The 15,516-nt window shown below is 36.9% G+C and overlaps 1 protein-coding gene across 2 annotated transcripts; it reads right to left on the bottom strand.

Moving 5' to 3' along the window:
• Positions 1 to 3,874: 3,874 nt before the first annotated feature.
• Positions 3,875 to 14,946, bottom strand: aarsd1 (alanyl-tRNA synthetase domain containing 1). 2 transcript variants are annotated; one of them, XM_079801742.1, is made up of 12 exons: positions 14,813 to 14,946; positions 14,369 to 14,497; positions 14,115 to 14,274; positions 11,743 to 11,800; positions 11,497 to 11,653; positions 10,016 to 10,132; positions 9,785 to 9,915; positions 9,637 to 9,703; positions 9,453 to 9,544; positions 7,986 to 8,040; positions 7,795 to 7,889; positions 3,875 to 6,096 (listed from the first exon to the last, which is right to left on the bottom strand). In XM_079801742.1, exons 1-12 carry the CDS (start codon positions 14,849 to 14,851, stop codon positions 5,958 to 5,960), a joined length of 1,239 nt encoding a protein of 412 aa, XP_079657868.1. In that variant the 5' UTR covers positions 14,852 to 14,946; the 3' UTR covers positions 3,875 to 5,957. The 2 variants fall into 2 exon arrangements, with proteins under 2 accessions (XP_079657868.1, XP_079657867.1); XM_079801741.1 differs by lacking the exon at positions 14,813 to 14,946 and having other exon boundaries at positions 14,369 to 14,611.
• Between the last annotated feature and the right edge of the window lie 570 nt (positions 14,947 to 15,516).

Below are 15,516 nucleotides of genomic sequence, written 5' to 3'. Positions count from 1 at the left end.
TCAAATTTACAACAAAATATCTGAGTTACTTTTTCACATTCATTTGACTGACAGCTCTCCTGCCCCCATGTTGAGAAAAATAAGTGCAGAGGCGTTGTGTCTAAACATGATGGTTATTGTAGTTCTAGACTAAATGTGAGCATTTATTTATCTCACTTGCACAATAAAGATTCTGTACTCCTCAAAATGAATAAAATCAGTAAAATCAGAGTACTATGCAAACCTCCAATAATGTATACATAAATGTTAAATAAAACAATTTTTTTTTATACATAATCTACCTTTATATTTAATTTACCAATGTCTTGCTGCGGACCTTTGATGATGAAAATGACTTTTGTTTTTATTGGTAAAACTTTTTTCCCATGCATCCTATTCTACCATTATCCAGAATGGCAGCACAGCAGAGCTGCGCCCTCTACTGTTCATGATTGAATTTGCATTTTTACCTCAGCCTGGAGCTTATTATTTCAATTTTGGTATGAAGAGGTCTTTACCGTTGCACAAAAATATAACTTTTTTGTTATAAACAAAAACAAGTCCAGCCCAGGTGAGAAAAAGTAACGCAAAAGTAACGTAACACATTACTTTTCTTAAAAAGTAACTAGGTAACTCAATTAGTTACTTTTTAAGGGAGTAATGCAATATTGTAATGCATTACTTTTCAAAGTAACTTTCCCCAATACTGCTTATGACCATATGCAACAGTAAATAAATGGGTTTCAAGCAAAGATTTAAAATCATTGTATGTAGGTGCAGTCTTTATATAAAATGGCAAATTATTCCAAAGCTGTGGAGCAGCCACTGAAAAGACACAGTCTCCTTTCAATTTTAAACGTGTCCTTGGAACAGTCAACTGTAAACTACCAGTGGACCTGAGTTTTCTGGAAGCATTGTGATGGAATGAAAGGAGATCAGAGATCTTATAAGCAAACCCTTATAAGCAAACAGTAGCGTTTTAAACTCAATACGATATTTAACTGGGAGCCAGTGGAGAGAAAACAACACTGGCGAAATATGTTCACTTTTTCCTGTTAACAATCTTGCAGCAGCATTTTGAACAAGTTGGAGACTGTGAGACACCCAGTGCATTACAGTAGTCTATTCTGGATTAAATAAAAGCATGCATCACAGACTCCATGTCTCTGGGTGTTAAAAATGACTTTGGCAGTACTCTTTAACTGATGAAAACAACTTCTGACCACACCACTGATCTGTTTGTCAAAAGTCAGAGCAGAGTCGAAAGTAACGCCCATGTTTCTAACATGAGTAGAGAGATTGCCAGCTAGAGGTCCCGATTTACTGGCGACTACCTCTGTAGAAACAGAGGAGCCAAAAATCAAGACCTCCGTCTTGAAGTCATTGAACTGAAGAAAGTTGGCAGTCTTCAACCAGCTTTACTTCTGGTGATCACTAGGCCTGTAAACTAAAACTACAGAATCCCTGAGAGTGAAATGACTTTGGTTCCAAGGCCCTGTTTACACCTGGTATTAAGATGAGTTTTGGTTGATCGGATTACAAGTGTAGACGAGCAGGACACATACCCGTTTACACCTGGTGTTTTGATCCATCTCTTTTGTCCACTTTCAACCACTTCTGTCCAGATTTCTTTGAGGGGAGGATCTGTGTCTTTCGATCTAATGGACAAAATAAGCACGCACAATATACATATGAACACGACCGGAGACGATGGAAAAACATACAGAGAGCAGCAGCTTTCATTTCTGCTATGACAGCCGCAAAACCACACCGAACGCTGTGAGTGTGTGTTAGAAATCAGGGATGCTGAGGGAACATTGTGCTTGGTATGTTTTTCCTCTTCAAACCAAACTTGGGTCTTCAGCCGACAAAGTTTAAATCCCATCTGGCAAGCGCACTTCCCATTAGTTGCTGTTTGAAGGCATTGGACCACAAGAGCGTCTCCACTACGAAAGCAATCCGGTCAAATGTGTTTCCGACTACCTCTGGAAGTGGTCACAAGTGGACAAGCTCAAAGCGTTTCAGACCCCATTTACACCTGTATTTAGCGTTGTCCACTTGTGATCAGATCGACCAAATCACCAGGTGGCCTAAATGTACACACTGATTTCCCAGTCCTATTTTGTGATTTTAAAGGGATAATTCGTACACAAATAAAAATTCTGTCATCATTTAAATTTTGTTCAGATCCTCTTCTGAAGACTATAGTATAACACATGACGCAAATGACTACTTTCATGGTTGTCTGGCTATCACCAAACCAGGCTCAATTTAAGTTTGAACATTGGTCTGGGGTGTCTGCTCTGTATTTTCTACTGCACAAGAGGCGTGATAAACGAGCATAATTCAAATGACTCTGTCTGTACGCAATTGACCTATCGGTAAGCCCCTCCCCTCGAACGCAGATGAGCCAATAGCAGTTGAGTATCAGTTGCGCTGGGACCGGAACTCGGACATCTTTAGGTGTCAGCGCCATAGAGAAACATTGGAAAATCAGATGATGGTGTTTATTCTACAAAAATGCTAAAATGTCGTGCCTGGGGTACTGTAACACTGATTCCAGGGATCCTGAGAGGATTTTCTGTTTGTCGTACTCTCGTTAAGTTACGATTAAAGTCCCTGCTAACATACAAACCGAAATAACTAACTGTTCTCACGTCATGTAACACTGTAGGTCAAAAACACGAAGGTCTACATTTCAGTGCCTCTCCATATTAAACTGGTTATATGTAAATTATTTTCATTTTAGATATGTTTAAGGTCTACATTATCTGTCCTACTAAGGGGGACTCCTATTTTGATGGGTATTATAGTCTACCGGTAGTGAAAGGAAGAGCTTGCACGCAGTTTATCGGAGTTGTTTTGCAGATACAAAGTTTACCAGTTATTAACTGCACCCTCGAAAAGGCATACGGTCTGTGTATATGTTTGTTTACTGTTAGTTGTATGAGTGTTTTTGTGTAATTTGCTGTGTATGTTAATGGTAATGCAACGGAGAGAGATAGTTTGTGAATGAGACGTTAATGCGCACTTCTTGTGCTTTGTTTGTTCAGCTCTTACGATGATTTTTTGGAGTGAATAACGATGCAATAAACTTGATAAACCAGCAGTTAAGTTTGGCCATCATTTGGACGGGATATACGCTACAATCTGTGTCCAAAAACATCTTGGGATAAGGTTTTCACACTGACAGCTGTACATTGTAAGATATAGCAACTCCGTTTGTTTGTCCGAGTTAGCAACAGTAACTAAGGGGGGCGGGGCTTACCGATAGGTCAATTGGATAGTCCTTCAACCAATCAGACCACAAGAGGCGTCATCAACGGGTAACGACCTATCGCTTCTCTAGCCGTTATCGTGTTAAAACCGCCAATAGCGCGCCAGGTGGATAAGCCAGTCTGTGATTGGTTCCCGCAAAAGTGTAACAGAAGCAGTAGAAAAGAATGTACAGAGTTGCAGGGCGAAATCAAATCGCCGGCAGATAAGGCTGGGTTTACTCAGTCTACTCTCATGGACAATTTTTACAGAATGTACAAAAAAAGTTACTTTAAGTGTATGGGGGAAAAAATGGCTTGTCTATCTCTTTTATAAATCTCTATTTTGCTAAATTCATATGGATTTGCAATGAAATTAGGTTTTCAGGTAATCTATAAACACAGCCCAATGATTCAACGCAGTCGGAGTATATATACATATATAAATAAAATGTGATTTTATACAATTTAATTCAGTATTTTCCATCCATCTGTATTACGAAACAGTCAGCTGACAAATAATCATCAAATCATGAAAAATATGGCTTTCTGGCAGATTTCTGGCAGATTTCTGAAGGGTGCGCATTACTTCAAATTAACAAACCAAAAAAAAAAATCAACAATACAATATCAACTTCATATGCCATGGAATAATTTAATTCTGAGCAAACTAAGACAATGTTTTTGTAAACTCATACATACAGAAGTACTCCAATTTACGCTCTCTCAAAATGATTAATTTACTCCAAATTCCACCGGTCAAGAACTGTTTCTCTGATCACAGCAGCAATCGAAGCTGCATCTTACCGCAGTGGCTTGAGTTTGTCTTCACTGGACCTGTCGAAGCTTTCGCCTACAAATGTTTACAGACCAATCAGCTGTAAGCTTAAGAGTATCATTTTGTTTCCTACTTTTTTTTTTCCAATAAAAATAAATTTGTATAAACAACTGAATTTGCATGGGCTATTTAAGAATCATGAAAAAAAAAAAAATTATACGTTAGTACCCTAAACATTATATCACTTGCACTTTACTTAAAGCCTTTATATATTATGCATTATAAAAGTTGGATAAAATGCACCTTATAATGCATTATAATTAGTGCTGTCAATTGATTAAAAATATATATATTATAAATCACAATTTTTTTCTGTAATTAATCACGTTTTTAAATCATGTTTAAAGCATCTGAGTTTTTAATATTTTTATACTGTAATAATTTCCTAGTTACTCTCCAAATTAATATAGAAAGAACTTAAAAACAGTATATTTGAAATATTTGTTGTAATGGCATCTTTTAATAAATTAAGGCCAGTATCACTGATACTAATACTGACACTGATGTCTCTATGAAATTGATTTTTTTTTAAACATGAAATGACATTAAACATATAACTGAAAGCTATATAAATGTTAACATTCATTAGGCTTTAAAGAAATAACTTTTAATTTAAGTGGACTTTAACCCAATGTAATAAATGTCATATTTACCTTTCTAACAGGCAGGGAATATGCAGAAATTGAATAAAGTTATCAAACAGTATGCACTGCATAAATAATAAATTAAATATAGATTAATCCCTATCAAAGCTACAATTTTCTGTTATCTTTGTTCTTTGATGAAAAATAATGACAAATTAAGCTGCTTTTAACACATTTAAGACTGCTATTATGAGAATATTCGACAACATTTTTATGTGATATTGTTCGCTCAAGCACACGTTCTGTGCGCACGATACTGGCATGTGTCTTTCTGTGCGTTGTGTGTGTGTGTGTGTGAGACAGGACATTCACAGACAATGCATTTTGTGACCCCAGCATCCGGAGACGTTTGCCACGCAATACAAACAATAGAGAATCTTTGACTAAACTGCCCAACAGTTAACCAAACGTTAATTTAAGACATAACAGATCATGTCTGCGTGAATACAGTAAAATACAGTTTAAAATACAGTAATTCTGTGTATATAGGGATTGCGTGCTGTCTGAGAAGCGTCCGTCAGCGTGAGTAAGATCGCTTGGTTTACATCAGCATGAGTTTGAAAATCCTATTTCATTGGTTCAGACTCATGGCATCGAGAATTCGCAATGAATATTTACAAATTTGGAATTCCAAACTTGTGCTGAGGGGAAGCGCAGCGCGAGTCATCGAGAAGCGAGCAGAGAAAAACAGCATTTTCCATGGACAGAGGAAAGGTACAGAAAACGTACAAATAAAGATACTTTTAGATGTTTAATTGCTATTTGGAGCATTGGGATCACTAGACGAGGGCTTAATGATCTAATTTTTGTGAAAACCTCAAAATCCACCAAAAATTTTCACTTATTTTGCCTGTAGCTTGAAATTAGCCCGTGGGCATTCTGACTCTCTTTGCCAGCACGGGTCACATATACACATATATACGGCGAGCCTGAGTGTAGTTTTACACATCAGCCAAGTCTATTCTGTAAAGTTAGTGATAGGCCTATGCAGAGTGCACATTCATCTGACAATAAATGTCTCTTTTCTGGCTACGCTAGTGTAACACATTATGAATACTTTTATAATGTATAATACATGAAGGCTTTTATATACAAAACCATTTTTTCGAGTAAAATTACTTAAATGAGAAGGCCTAAGATCAAAAACATCAGCGGTGCAGCAACTTGATGCATGTGTTCGGTGTAGACAGAGTCCGGATCATCATCAATGCACCTGTATGTCAGCATGTGCCTGTGGTCGTTTTACTCCTCTCCAGCGGTGAGTTTGCTGCTATGCTCCTGCAATAAGGCCTCAGCCTCTGCCCTCTTCACCAGACTGTTGGCTTTACCCTGGTAACGTCCAGCCTTTCCAGCTCCTTTACCCTGCAGCAGCTCTGACACCCTGCACATGATGACACAAAGAGAGGAGCATTTAATTCAGAAGAGAACTAATACAGAATAAGTTGCCACTTTTTCTAAGGCATCTAAATTATTAACATGATCAAAACTTTACTGAAAAACCTGTTGTACACAATCTACTATGTGCCTTCTGTGGTCTGACTGATAGTTTATACTTTTCTAGCAAGTAAACAGCATTTTAGAATAATTGTGGCACATGTTAGACTGGGTAAGCCCAGCCCGATCTGTCAGCGATTTGATTTCGCCCTGCAGCTCAGGCTGTAAACCTGTACATATTTATATCCTGCTTGTTCTGTTATAAATTTGCGCGGACCAATCACAAATCGGCTTATCCACCTGGCGCGCTATTGGCGAGTTTAACACAATGACAGATAGAGAAGCGATGGATCTTTGGTCTGATTGGATGAAGGACTATCCAATTGCGTACAGAGTCATTTGAACTATGCCCGTTGATCACGTCTCTTGTGCAGTAGAAAATACAGAGCAGACTCCCCAGACTAATGTTCAATCTTAAAAGATTGAGCTTGGTCTGGTGATAGCCAGACAAGGCACATGTGTCTTTTGCTGTGAACTCTTTACTGATTTATGAAGTAAACGAAAAAATTACTTTTATATTGTTTGTAATATTTCCCTTACTGGACTGAAGCAACTTACTTGACTATCCATACATTAAAAAAAATATGATTCATCAGGCTTTTGAGGAACATTTCTCTCTCAATCATGTTTGTATTTCTTTGCATTTTATGTTTTGCTTACACAATAAAAACTACAGCTTTTTGGTCATAAAACTAAGCATTTAAATATCATCTTAATAAGACATATTACTGGGCGCATTTTTCCTGCTTCTAACACATTAACTTTGAGGAAATTTTTTTCACTTGCTGCCTAATATATCCCACCCACTAACAGGTGTTGTGATGAAAAGATAATCACTGTTATTCACTTCACCTGTCATAATGTTATGCCTGATCGGTGTATACTCTTATGTTTTGGCCATATACTGTACTGTAAATATTAGCAATGGCGTAACATTTTTATTTTTGTTCAGTTTGAGCCTAAAACTTTTGTTTTTTTCCTCATCGTGTGAACTCCATGAAGCCTGATGCTCAACAAAAACACACATGCAAAACCTTTTTTTTTGTTTGTCTAAAGGTTAAATACATTGTTCCATTTAAAATTTTTTTTATTTAGTTACACTTTATTTTAAGGTGACGTATTTACATATTACTATATGTACGTACTATAGTAATAACAGTAAATTATGCATAATTACAAGTAACTAAGCTTGAACCAAACCCTAAACAGTTACTCTATAGTAAATACATGTAGTACTCTATAGTAAATACATTAATATTACTTAGCATTTATATTAATAAACTGCTCCGGGTGTGTGTTCACGGTGTGTGTGTGTGTTCAATACTCACTGCTGTGTGTGTGCACTTGGATGGGTGAAATGCAGAGCACAAATTCAGAGTATGGGACACCATACTTGGCTTCACGTGACTTCACTTAACTTTACGTGACTTCACGTAACTTCACATATGATTAAGTACAATGTAACTATGTCACCTTAAAATACAGTGTAACTTTAGATTTTCCTGACTATTTCTTCATATGTCAGATTTAACAGGGTTAAAAAACACTGCCAGGACGAAAAGTCTTAAATTAATATTGGTCTTACCGAGGTCCCACTTCAGTGACAATATTCTCAGGCCCTGCGAGTAGGAACATTCCTGCACCCTTCTCCTCACCCACGGTCAGGAAGATCACTGTGTCCTACACAAGCACAGCAATGAGAGTGTAAACTACACGTCAATCTCCAGAATGGGCATCTGTGAATAACACTGCACATATACAAAAGCTGTGGTTCACCTGAAATCCAATTTCATTCGCGATGATGTTCATGAACTCATTATCACCATCTTTGCTGTGAAAATATCACCAAAAGGCAAATCAATCTTTCAATCTTTCCCTACTATTTTCATGTCAAAAATCTTGTTTCTTCTGGAAATATATCAGGTCATGGTAGTAGAAGGGGTTGAGAACAGCATTTCTAGATAATTCTATTCCCTCATAAACCTTTAAAGTCACCATCAAAATTAAGGGGCTGTTTACACAACACCATTTTCAACAAAAAAACGGAAAAAAAAATACACGTTTGGTCATTCATTTACACAACAACAGCGTTTTGGTGGCGTGAAAACGAAAACTTTTAAAATCGGGTTTCCAAATGCAAGTTATCATCTTAATGTAAACAACAAAGGGCCCTATTATACAATCGGTGCAATGCGAAGCCATGCGCGAAGCAAGTGGTTATTTCTAGTTTCAGCCCGCTGTTCCCATGGGCGTGCTGGTCTGAAAACGAGGTGTGTTCAGGCGCATTGTTGGCGTGTTGCTATTTTGAGGCGACTGAAAACGACTGCGCCATTGACCAACAAAAATGTAGTCGAAAGTCAATAGCTTTTTTGTGTTATTTAAAGGGCGTGTTAGTAATATGAGCCTATAGGCGGGTGCACAATGCATGTACACTCTGCTTATTACACACAGGGACACGCAGCAGCACACAAACATTTTAAATATAAAAAATAAAAGGATTCCTCTCTGGAGACGCGTTCAGTCTTTCTGCTTGCAAATCCTGCCATGTAAATAGCGAATCCGCCATGGTGCAAGTGCAACTGGCTTTTAAAGGGAATGGGAGATGAGACTCGGATTGGTTTATTGTACGTTACGCCCAAAACACACACGTGACTCATTAAGAGACTAGGTAAAACCCTTTTGGACCATGCGCCTGGCGCGCTGACCGCTGTTTTTTCGTTGTTAAACTAGCAAAAGTGGATTCGGACATGCCCTAAGTACGCTTCAGACCATACGCTCAGATAATTGAAATAGGGCCCAAAAACGCACATTTGTGAGAACAGTGACGTCATGCACATGCGTATTATATTTTCCGTCTATAGGCGCATAGTGTTTCTTTACAAAGTGACATCGCCAACTACTGGCCTGGCAGCAGAATACAGCTTTTTAGTCGTTTGAAAACGTTGAAGTCTTTATGCGAAAAACGTTTCCGTTTTTAGTACATCGTTGTTGTGTAAACATACCCAGAAATCGATCATTTATTTAATATTGCAGTTGTATTATAAATGTATCTATGCACACCATTTTTCAATTCATGTGTACTCAATCTGCTCACATCTCTTCTCAAATGCAATCGTCCACAACCATTGAATTATCCAATCAATATCCGATGGACAAAATCAAGCCCCGCCCTACATTTTTTCTTTTTCAAGAAGCTGTTTCACTCAGATATAAGGCTTTAATAGGAGAAGTTAAGCACCGCACTTGTGTAAGCTGAAGAAGTTTCCCTTGTCCGGTTTGTTTTTGAAGCTCTGCGCTATCAGAACAGCCATTTCCCTCAGGATAATAAGATTGCTCTGTCACAGGAACACATGGTAATGATTAATAAATGCTAAAGTGAAAGTTTAATCCTCGTTTTCCTGACACAGTAGGTTCTACAGTAGCTTACCTTCTGAAGACGTTTGACCGTCTTTTGTAGCTTGTCCACGGCATCAACATGCTCATCAGCCCCTGTCCTAATACACCACATGGACAAACGTTAGTTCATGCTCGAGAACAAGCAGACAGGTCGCCTGATTCAAAGGGAAGTAACTCACTTGAGGAGGACGGTCAGAGATTTTTCAATGTTGTAACTCTTCTCAGCATATTTTAGCACTCTGTTGCCCGCTATGAAAATCAGGTTGGTTTTATTCTTCTTCCCTTTTTCGGTCCCCAAAATCTTTATAATCTAATGATCATGTAAACACAATTTTTTTGAGAGATTAAACAGAACAAAACATCACTATGTCTCACAGGTTATGACCTAAGACAAGGACACAAGGACTGACCTGTAGGTGACTGAGGTTGGACACATGAGTCCCACAGCACATGTTGGCATCTACACCCTCAATGTCAATGATCCTGACGGGTCCAGCATGGTCGTCAGGAAGACCACGGCTTCTCACCTATTTTTAGTTAATCAAAAGTGACAGTAAAGACATTTATATTATGAAAAACTAAACTTAAGCAGAAAAAGGCTGTTTTCAACACTGATAATAATAAGCAATGTTTCTTGAGCACCAAATAAGCATATTAGAATGATTTGAAGGATCATGTGTCATAGAATAATACTGTTCTTACTGTATTTTTTTTTAACGAATAAAAGGAGCATTATTTTTTTTAAATCTTAGCAGTCCCAAACTTTCAAACATCAGTGCATATTATAGTTTTTAGTTTCGAATATGAAAGATAAAATGAGATGCGTTATCTTTTCATTATTACTGCACACTAGGGTCGGGCGACATGACCAAAATCTAATATCACGACGATATGAGTAATTTTATTTCATGATAACTAAATATGTCAAAATATAGTTATTTTTGCTTTAAATAAGGTTTTTGTGATATCAAAATGTTTGATACCACTACAATTTCATAATTCATATCACCATTTTCAATATAATTAAAAAAAACTAATACTAGCCTAAACAAAACACTCAAGCTCACTGAAGACAATTAAACAAACAGTGATAAAGAAAGAGCAAAGAAAACAAACTACAATAGAACAAAGACAAATGAAATAGACCTACTTGAAAAACTACATAAAATATAATGTATAATCATATAATGATTAAAAAAATTAATCAAACGTATACAAAACAATGCATAGTCTTTACTGTGTAAATTAAATATACATTTATTCTTATTAAAGTTACAAAAGTGATTCAGTCAAGAGCAGTGAGTGAGATGCTAACGGTCTAATCAGATTCAATGATCTATGCTAAGCTATGCTAAAAGTGCTACTGCCAGATCCGGATATCGGCTGAATGGATTCAAAAACTGTTTAAATCAAGGGGAGTTGGAAAATGAGCCTATTCAAAAAAAGTGGAGTGTTCCTTTAACCATTCAAGCCCAATTAGGTTGCAAAAGGCACTCAGTTCAGTTCTCACTCGCTTTATGAGCAGCGGCTTCATGTCGCGCGCTCTCTGAAATTAGTTCTCAAAGACTTTATATATAGGAAGACGGTGCACTCTGATTGCTTATGAATGGGAGAAAGTGCAACGCCCAATATGGCGAATAAGCCCCGCCTTCTAAATGAAAGAGCCAATGGTTGATTAGAAGGTCCGGTTGCTATAGAAACGGGCAGTGTTCTGAGACGCGCGTTTATATTGCACATGTGCATTAGCTTTGTTCAGGCTGAAAAACAGTCATGATTCGAGCATTTAGAAACAAAATTTATAAGACAGTTGTATTCTTACCTACCAAGGTAAATGCAGTATTTGAGCTTTATAATAAAGACTAAAAGAAGATTTATAAAGTTGCACTCATGCCTTCTCCACAGCAGGATCATCAATGGACAGAAGGTTGACAGTGACTGGAATGTGTGCACGAATTTTCTCATTCACAACAGCCTCCAAAGCCTCCATTTCTCCAGGCTTCACCAAGGCTGTGTCCAGCTCTATGCTGCTCCGCTGACGTCCCAAATCCCTGTATCATTTCATAACCAGCAAGCTTTAACATTTGGAAATCTAATTTATTTCTGAGTCATTTAATAGATCCTATACCAAAGCTCTTACCAAGACGTAGTTTTGTATCCAAACATTGTATCAGCCAAAGCTGTGATCAAGTGCTGACCTTTAAAAAAGACAATATGCATGAGATAAAATCAGTTTGGGCTTTATTTAATTCTATTAATTTTCATTGCAGACAATATGAACACAAAATATTTCATGTTTTGTCTGGTCAACTTCATGTCATTTGTAAATATGCATCATTTCCTGTCATTCAGACCTGCAACACATTTCAAAAAAAGTTGGGACAGTAAAGCATTTACCACTTTGTAATGTTGCCATTCCTTTTCACAACACTTAAAAGACGTTTAGGGACTGAAGACACCAAGTGATGAAGTGTTTCAGGTGTAATTTTGTCCCATTCTTCCTGCAAACAAGTCTTAAGGTGGGCAACAGTACGGGGTCTTTGTTGTCGCATTTTGCGCTTCAAAATGCGCCACACATTCTCTATTGGAGACAGGTCGGGACTGCAGGCAGGCCAGTCAAGTACCCGTACCCTCTTCCTCCGCAGCCAGGACTTTGGAATGTGTGCAGAATGTGGTTTTGCATTGTCTTGTTGAAATATGCATGGACATCCCTGGAAAAGATGTCTTCTTGAAGGCAGCATATTATGCTCCAAAATCTCTATGTACTTTTCAGCATTAATGGTGCCTTCACAGAAGTGCAAGTTACCTTTGCCAAGGGCACTGACACAACCCCATACCATGACAGACCCTGGCTTTTGGACTTGTTGCTGGTAACAGTCTGGATGATCCTTTTCTTCTTTGGTCCGGAGCACACGGTGTCCATTCCTCCCAAAAAATACCTGAAATACTGATTCATCTGACCACAGTACACGTTTCCACTGTGTGATGGTCCATCCCAGATGCCTCCGAGCCCAGAGAAGTCGACGGCGCTTCTGGACACTGTTAACATAGGGCTTCCTTTTGGCACAGTACAGTTTTAACTGGCATTTGTGGATGTAACTACGTATTGTGGTACTTGACAAAGGTTTGCCAAAGTAGTCCTGAGCCCATGTGGTGATTTCGCTTATAGATGAATGACGATTCTTGATGCAGTGCCGCCTGAGGGATCAGAGATCACGGTTGTTCAGCTTAGGCTTGCGCCCTTGTTCTTTACGCACTGAAATTCCTCCAGATTCCTTGAATCTTTTAATTATGTTATGCACTGTTGAATGTGAAATATCCAAATCTCTTCCTATCTTTCTTTGAGGAACATTGTTTTTAAACATTTCAATAATTTTCTCACGTATTTGTTGGCAAACTGGCGATCCTCGGCCCATCTTTGCTCCTAAAGTATTAGACCTTTCTTGGAAGGTGCTTTTGTACCAAATCATAATTACAATCACCTGTTGACATCACCTGTTTCAAATCACATCATTATTTAACCATTTGACCTCATTACTTGCCCTAAATTGCTCCTGTCCCAACTTTTTTTTAAATGTGTTGCAGGTCTGAATGACAGGAAAGGATGCATATTTACAAATGACATGAAGTTGACCAGACAAAACATGAAATATTTTGTGTTCATATTGTCTGCAATGAAATACAAGTCAAAGTAAATTTAGAAATCACTTCTTTTTTTTTTTATTTGCGTTTTCCATACTGTCCCAACTTTTTCTGATTTGGGGTAGTACATTTTTTTACAATGTAAAAGGTCTTTTAGTTTAACTCTAATTATTGTGAAATTGTGAATTTGTTGTGAATATAACTGTAAGAATAGCTTTTATATTGTTAGTAGTATTTCAAGAACAATTACTGGACTGAAGCGACTTGGGTTTACTTATTTATCCATGCATAATCTTTTAGAAAAATCAAGTTGAAATGTGAGTATTAAATATGATGCATCAGGGTTTTGAGGAATGTTTATTTGTTCATCTCTCAATCATCTCTGTATTGCATTGCATTAAATTGCATTTTGCTTCCCCAATAAAAACTACAGTGCTTTTGCATTTAAAAATCATCTTAATAAGACATATTACTGTGAGATATAGAGAGATTGACATTTAGATGCTCTTTATTCAAGTAGTCTGGTATACTGTTATAAAGATCTCGTTCATTTACATTACAAGCTAGCAGAATTTCATCTTTTTGGCCATTTAATTATATCAGCAACTGCCCCAAATTGCATATTTTGCACAGTTTAGACATCTGAATAAAATGTTTTTTCCCTCTTCAAGCTTTATATGAACTTCATATTCTCCTATTGCATATTATATGAGCCATAAAAGCTTGAAAACGTTTTTTTAAGATATATATTTTGTATTTTTTTCTAAATAAACTGTTCAATAACCTTTTACCGTATTATTTTATTTCACATGTCAGGTTTTACAGGATTAAAAGGAATGGTTCTCCCAAACACATTCCTTCCTTCCTCACCTGAATGCTGCTGCATGTGGTCAAACCGTCTCTCCCAGTCCAGTTTGATGTGGACCTCCTGACCCTCCTCCAGAGCAGAGCTGATGAAATGCACTGCATCTGGACCCTGTCTCAACACACGCAGGACTGGGACACCTCCGACCACCCCATGATCATCAGGCTGGGAATGAAAAAAAAAAAAATACATCAATCTCAAGCAATAAAAATATAGGCTATATTCAGTGATTGCATGACATTAGAGAAACGAAACTCACCTGTCCTCCACCCTCTGGAAACAGAATTGTGTCTTTCAGTTTCACATTAAAGCCCTTCAGCTTTTCTTTTTTCCCATTATTCTCTAGTTTTAATTCTGCAGGCACGCACGACACGACAGACGTGTCAAACTGTAAAAGGCAAGTTGACAAACAAATGGACATTAACTTTTTGGTGTACATTTATACGTAGCTGAACTAAATCGTCCTGAAGTGCATTTTTACACAATATTAAACTTACACTCGTGATTAATATCAACGAGTGTAATAATTATACCTCCAATTATAAGAATTGAATGCAAGGAATCTCTGCAGCTGTCACTGCTGGACATGTGCTGTCACTGAAAACACTGCAGAGATGGTCACACATTCAGATAATGTTCCTCATACACTGCTATGGCGCTACACATATATTGAAATATCATAAAGTCTGAAAAAGCCACATACCTCCTGCATATAACTGTCCCTCTGACACTGAAAAGCCATATTTCATCAAACGGAAAGTACAACTGATCACTACAGTAAACGCCACCCAACAAAAAGTCAAAACACGGCCATTGTTTTCAAAATAAAAGTATCTTGCTTTCATTTCTTTTTCTACCGTATGTAGTTTATTTATTCCTGTAAATATGTATACATATATATATATATATATATATATATATATATATATATATATATATATATATATATATATATATATATATATATATATATATATATATATATATATATATATATATATATATATATATATATATATATATATATATATAAAATGTAACGTAATCTTGTATCAATGTAAGACATTTTGCCCACAGCCACTGTTTTCAAAATAAAAGTCTCTTGATTAAACCGTTTCCATGTGGTTTATTTATTTCCGTAAATATGTATTAGTTCGTATATATCTCTGTGTATACACATACATCATGTAACGTAATATTGCATTAATGTAAGACATTATGCCATAAAGCTACTTCAATACTTGTTTGTGATGTTGTTAAATGTATAAATAAATAATTGATTGTATACATAATGATTTGCTATAACTGGATAATAGATCGTGTATTTTATTTAAGAAACCAGGCAACCTGAAGAGAACCAAATTCCCTTAAAATCAACTCTGGATATGGCACCTCAATATTTTTTTT

This window comes from Gobio gobio (genome assembly GCF_949357685.1).
Source record: "Gobio gobio genome assembly, chromosome: 20".
In the NCBI taxonomy this organism is placed as follows: Eukaryota; Metazoa; Chordata; class Actinopteri; order Cypriniformes; family Gobionidae; genus Gobio; species Gobio gobio.
This window is presented reverse-complemented; position numbering and strand designations above follow the sequence as displayed.